General features: G+C 33.9%; 1 protein-coding gene across 1 annotated transcript; it reads left to right on the top strand.

The window, feature by feature from the left end:
- Positions 1-1,833: 1,833 nt before the first annotated feature.
- On the top strand, positions 1,834-3,227 carry LOC119083368 (odorant receptor 94b-like). Its single transcript, XM_037193084.1, has 4 exons — positions 1,834-2,623; positions 2,692-2,791; positions 2,852-3,115; positions 3,174-3,227. The coding sequence occupies exons 1-4, from the start codon at positions 1,881-1,883 to the stop codon at positions 3,225-3,227; spliced, it is 1,161 nt and encodes a 386-aa protein (XP_037048979.1). The 5' UTR covers positions 1,834-1,880.
- The last annotated feature ends 3,066 nt before the right edge of the window (positions 3,228-6,293 follow it).

Below are 6,293 nucleotides of genomic sequence, written 5' to 3'. Positions count from 1 at the left end.
CGGCATGTATCTAATCATATGAACAATAACCATTTTATCAAATTCAATTCCCAGTAAGCAAGTGGTGACCTCCATCTTGCTCTAATGATTTATTAAATGGATCGATGCTAACAAATGTTACACTGTTCGCTATTCGTAAAATGTCTCGGAATCAACACAGAAACATTGCGAACCTATAATGGTGAATATTACGAAGAACGTTAAGGAGCTTTTTTGCATACAGACTTTATATGTCTCAACTAAAACGCAACCTCCATTTCGGCTTCGTTCAAGCAACAGTTTCAAAATGTCAATGCTTCTACATCGTTACTGGTATACACTTTGACGATTTTTCTTTTGTGTTACTTCTTTCTCAAATTTTGCGATACTCTGAAGGCTTGATGATCTGCTATGAGCCTGCCTCTGTAATGGAATTATATGCCGGATTCACTGGAAACAAATTTCTCAATAATTCTTTACGAATGGTACACTTCCCATATCAGTGTGTATTTTTACCGATAATGCCAAGGTTTTTTCTGATAATCAAGGAGAAAATGTGGGTTTCTTACCTGACCATGAATATAACTTGAAGAGCGGAAGCAATGAAAAGTGTTGTAACACCTAACTGCGCTATTAGTCCGGCAAATGTAACGATTCGAATATTGATCCATTCTAAACGCGTGAATGGAAGGGGAAGTGTAAACGAATATGTAATGTGTCACTCATTTCATATGTAACTCGGAAAATTGTCCTTATCACCACAATCTCACTATAATGGTATGTAGCGGATGTATATTTACTTCACTATTCACTGCAGGGTATTAGTAATTTGAATGTTTACGTTAAATATTGATATATAAATTTGCTGTGGCAGTCAGATGTCTACTACACTCATGCATTTCTATAAATGAGAGTGACGGAGAAAATGTGATGCGAACAAGTAGTGCAATTTCATTGATTTGTTATTTGTCATTTCATAAATAATTCAACAATCAGCTCCTACTTCCTATTCGATTTGAATTATTTGAAACATTTACTTTGAAATGCAACGATGTCTATATTTTGTGCAGTATAAGTGTAAAATAACTTTAAAAGTAATTGAATATTATGTATGGTACAGAGGCGGATTACCTTATCCTGGGCTTAGTCCGAGGGCCTTAAAAAGTAGTAAAAAGTCGTGACGTATTATATTTTCAACTACTTCAACAGAAGAAGCTCTTGCAAAATGTTTTCTACTAAACTTTAAAAAACCAGTAAAAGCAAGACCTTCAGCTCAAATTTGTCACTTTGAAAATATTCTGAACATTCGATTAATTCATCAATGGTCGCAAAATTCTCGCTAGCTTTGTCAACGTATCTAGATAATATCTAATGCGTTCGGGTCTGGCTCGTACTGGAAATCGCACATTATTCTTAAAATTACACGAACGACACTAGTGACGAAAAGGTGAGTCCCTGAAGAGGTGATGAGCCAACCACGTTTCTTCACCATGTCGTCGTTCCTTCTTGTTTTTCCTTCATCTCACATTTTGTAAAAGGAATATTAAGAAACAACGACTTTCTGAAAAAAACGATTCGTCATTTCTTCAGGAATTCGATTTTTGAGAAGACTTTCTTGTGTCGTCGTATTTGCAGTGCAATTAAAGCAAAACACCGTTTTCAAATGGAATTTATTATATTTTTCTCCCTTCACTACTGCCATATCAGCACACGGCTCTGAGATTGTCTTCCCGCCCATAACGAAAGTATAAAATAACTTCTAAACTGAAAATCGTTAGAATATTTCCTATTTGAATGTGAAATCGACTTTGGTCGTAATTTTACAATGATATCGACAAATTAGCATCAAATTTTAGTTCTGTCTTTATTGTTAGGTAAATCAGACGTGTATCGGCTCAGGAATGTATTTCATTGAAGTTCATAATTTCTTCGGTCAAATAATTTTTTTGTTGCAATACATTGGGTTTTGGCATCGGGGAGATGAAGCCACGGTTCGAGAGCTGGTTATTAAGTGGTCCTATTGCGTTTACTACTCTCTGTTTGTAGTGTCATTAGCGATTGGAGGAATTAGAAGTGAAAATGGGGATGAGGCGATATTCTTAATAGAAATAGCGGTTATAGTCTCAGTTTTAGCATTTAAGCTTTGCGTTTTGATCTGGAAGCAAAACCAAATTGTCGTATTGCTAAATCGCATTAGCATCTTTTCAGTAAAATACAACGAAAATTCAACCATTTTCAATGACAAAATCGAAAGTTTCATGAAATTTGTGAAAGTGTTTTTGATTTCTTTTGTTGTCGCTCTTTTCTTCGAGGTAGCAGTGGCACCTTTTCTAAATAGTGAGAATACGTTATTTTTCGCGATTGCATTCCCATTGGACTGGAAACAGAATAAAATAGCATTCTGGATCGCAAACATTTTTCTTTTCACTGAAGTCGGACTTTGTGTGGCGCCACTCTTGTTCGCCATAACTGTATGGTATCTAATGCTTATTTGCTCCTTACGATACAAAATTTTGCAAGTAGAGTTGAGAAACTTGGGCCGAACGAGCGATGGGGGAAGGGCTGATGCGTCGGACAAAGCATGGCATAAGGCATTTTCTCAGGATATAAAATCATCAATCGATCGTCACTTACTCTTGAGAGGGTATGTCTAACATAAAATATCAAGCTTGGGGACTTTTTAAAATGGATTTTAATATTTCTTTTCATCAGATTGACTGATGAATTGGAGGATTTCTACACCTCTCTATTTTTCATTCAGTTTGGTACTGGAAGCCTTTTCATTTGCGGATCAATTTATTGTCTAGCATTTGTAAATCGATACACCTAACAATGAAATTTTCGTTGATCTTAATTTGTACATTATTCGTAGAATGTCAGCAACAATTTAGTGGAAATCCTAATTCAAGCTTATATCTTGATATACAACATCTCCGAAATATTCATGATCACCTATTTCGGCAATGAGATTATGTTATCGAGTGATAGTCTCACTTACAGCTTATTCGAGTCGGATTGGGTTGATCAGCCGCGCTCAACCAAAAGAAGTGTACTAGTCTTTGCTGAATATTTGAAGCAACCACATCAGCTTATGGTTGCTAAAATATATCCATTGACTTTGATGACGTTTACTGAGGTTCATGCCAAGAATTTGAACGGTTTGTGTAAACATTTCTCACACTAATTTGTTCCAGATTGTCAGGTCTGCATACAGTATGTTCAACATTTTGAAGAACATGAAACATTGAAATGGAACAACCAATTAATTTGGAATCTGTACTTTGTACAATATAGTATTGATATTAACTTTATCACGGCACGGCTTAGTTTTTGGAAAACTTTTTCTCGCATTTTCACTATCTTTCTTGATTTTCTCACATTGTCTTGCAAACCAATTTTCTACAAAATTCAAGAACATCAATAAACTTTAACTCACACATACATGCCAGCATACGATTCGTGTTGCAATGCAAACTAACACGGATATAAATAAAACATAAAAACCAAAATTTTCACTAAATTTAAAACAAAAGTTGGCAACTTATCAAAGACTTATTACAACAGTTGTTACGACATAACGATTAGCAAATCATTTAACGCACTAGTGCGATAATGGTTATTTATGACATCGTGAGCTTTGCACCGAGATTCATACACAGATTTATGCAATAGAGGCATCGAAAATTTACAAATTTTGTTACAGTTATTTATGGAATTTATGATAATCTCTTTTTTAAGGCAATTTTTTTTAGAACAAAAAAATTTCTATTGTTATGTCAAAAGTTAGGTCCCCTATGCACCCTATGCACATTACGGCAGCCAGGCCAAAGGGTTTTTCTCAATAATTGCAACCAATATTTTTACTTTTCGTCACCGACTTGAGAATACTAAATAAATTAATAAGATACTTTGGATAAGTGGTTTTATTTGCTTAGATTTCGACAACTAAGTTAACTGACAAAAAAGTTTCGAAAAACTCAGCTGTTGCAGGTAACGTTGTCTCCAGGTAATCTACAATAGCTGCCACAGCTGTAGCTCCCCATACAAAAAATACAGCTGTGGCAGATAATGTAAATTACCTGGAGACAAAGTTACCTGCGACAGGTGAGTTTTTCGAAACTTTTTTGTCAGTGTTGTTGTCATCTTCAGAGCTTACCAAAGAGTGAGGCTTAAATTTCTTCAATTTTGGAATGATTGCCTTTCGTTAAAAATAAATTAACAAAATAACCACTACTCTGATTCTGTTTCGTCGCTCTGATATAACGAAATGACGAGGAAATGAGTTCGAAGCTCTTAATCATAATATTTTGAAAAACGTCCTGACAAAATCTTAACTGTATTTTCCGTAATGAAAACTTTGATCTCGATCGAAAAGTAGCAGAACCGACCACAAACACATTCCATACTGACAATTTGAGAGGTGAAAATAGTCACATTGGGAGAGAAATGATCGTTTTCTCACCTAAAATGGCCGAATACCAAAACAAGCTATTTATTTGATTTTCTTCAAAGTGGACAAAAATGTGGCTTGAATGAAACGCTTGCATAAAAAACGTTGTGTTCACCTCGGGGAGAAATAGGAAATTGCACCTTCCTTGGAGGAACTTCTAATTTTCTCGCTTGGTTAACAAATAACTATTGTAAATGTTCTCAAATTCAGTTGTTCTTAAGTTTATAATCATAGTTCTTGAACGGTCCGTTTCGCCTAAACACTTTTATTAACCAATGTTATCAATTTGACGGGCATGAAATTGAACGTTTCAAAAATATTTTCCGTAAAACGTAATGCTTTACGGGAATCACGGAATAAAGCATAATACTTACTCAGTATGTTTGAAAAATTAGAATAATAAAATAACATAGTACCAAACCGATGGTAAGAGCTAAAAATTTTCACATTAATTTTATTTCATTTAAATGCATATATACAATAACGATAGGGCATAAAGGTAGAAGAAGGAAGAAAAAAAAATGTGGAAAAATAGTATAACACGAATAAAAGAAAACTTGCAAATAAAGTTGTATCTCAAACGTCTGCATCACGACAATGTTCAACTTGAATAAAATACAAATCGAATGAATAAATTATGAACAATAATATGCATTTTGAGAATATAATTTTTTTTTGTTGAATCAAAAAAGAAAAATTTCCTGCTTGCATTTTGCTGTGAAGAAGCAAACCATTTATAAAAAAAGAAGATGCCAATCCGTTTGTTCATCTGCAAGAGATTCCTGTGTAATGTTTAAGTAATTGCGGGAATAAATTTTAACCAACACACTACAATATTTTAAGTTTTTGAATAAAATATTTAAACAAACTTGACTCTGAAGCGCGGATTCATTTAAGAGTGTTCATTGCAGACATTTGCCAAGTGGAAAGTGTGAAAACTACCAAATTTAAGAATCTCTTTTATTAATATTGTCATCATCGAATAACTCTGCCTGCAATGTAGGTGGTAGGGGTGGCTTTGATAAGAAGCAATAACTTTCGGTTTACATAAATGCAAAAACAAAGAAAATGTAATTATTCATCCGTGACAACAATGTAAAATAAACACCGCACGAAATATATTAACCGAGACAGAAAAGGGACACTTAAAAAGTCTCTCAGGAACTTGGAGTACAATTTTTTTCTTCTCACAAATATGCTTATTTGAAAAGGATTTCAGAACGAAAATATCATTTTCTTTGTCGAACTTTTAGTACCACACCTGAACAGAGATTTTGCAATGATTGAATCTTTGTAGAGATAATTAAACAGTTCAATTTAAGGCACAATCAATAAAAATCGACAAGTTATTCTTTTCGATTGATGGTTTTCTTGCACATCATTGTTAAGTGAGCTATTTTAAGTAAATATTTCTGATGCATATGGAAATAGAATAAATATGGAGCACACGTAATTTTTCCCACACAGAAATGCTTATTTTGTTAAACCTTTCTCTGTTATGCTTGCTACAATGTAACTCAACCTTTCCGACCCTAAGGTATATATCACATATGGTATTATATTGAGCCAACATCATATGTATAAAATCGTTCGTCTTCTTGCTTTTATGTTCATCGCATCCGCTGACGGGAAGCTGAATTTTCACGATATTTTAATTTCGGGAATATATGTATGCAATATTTTTGAAACTATTTCAAACTAAACCACGAAAGCGGAAAAATGTTTTCCGATTTTTTTTACCTTGTTCTTGCTATTGATTTAAATGAAATTGAAATGAAGTTAGGGATGTGGAAGAATTGACAATGATTGAGAATCCGTTTAGTTTACGTATCGAGTTTCTATAGTTGCATAGTCAATTCTGTCT

This window comes from Bradysia coprophila, unplaced genomic scaffold, assembly GCF_014529535.1.
Source record: "Bradysia coprophila strain Holo2 unplaced genomic scaffold, BU_Bcop_v1 contig_588, whole genome shotgun sequence".
Taxonomy (NCBI): Eukaryota; Metazoa; Arthropoda; class Insecta; order Diptera; family Sciaridae; genus Bradysia; species Bradysia coprophila.
This window is presented reverse-complemented; position numbering and strand designations above follow the sequence as displayed.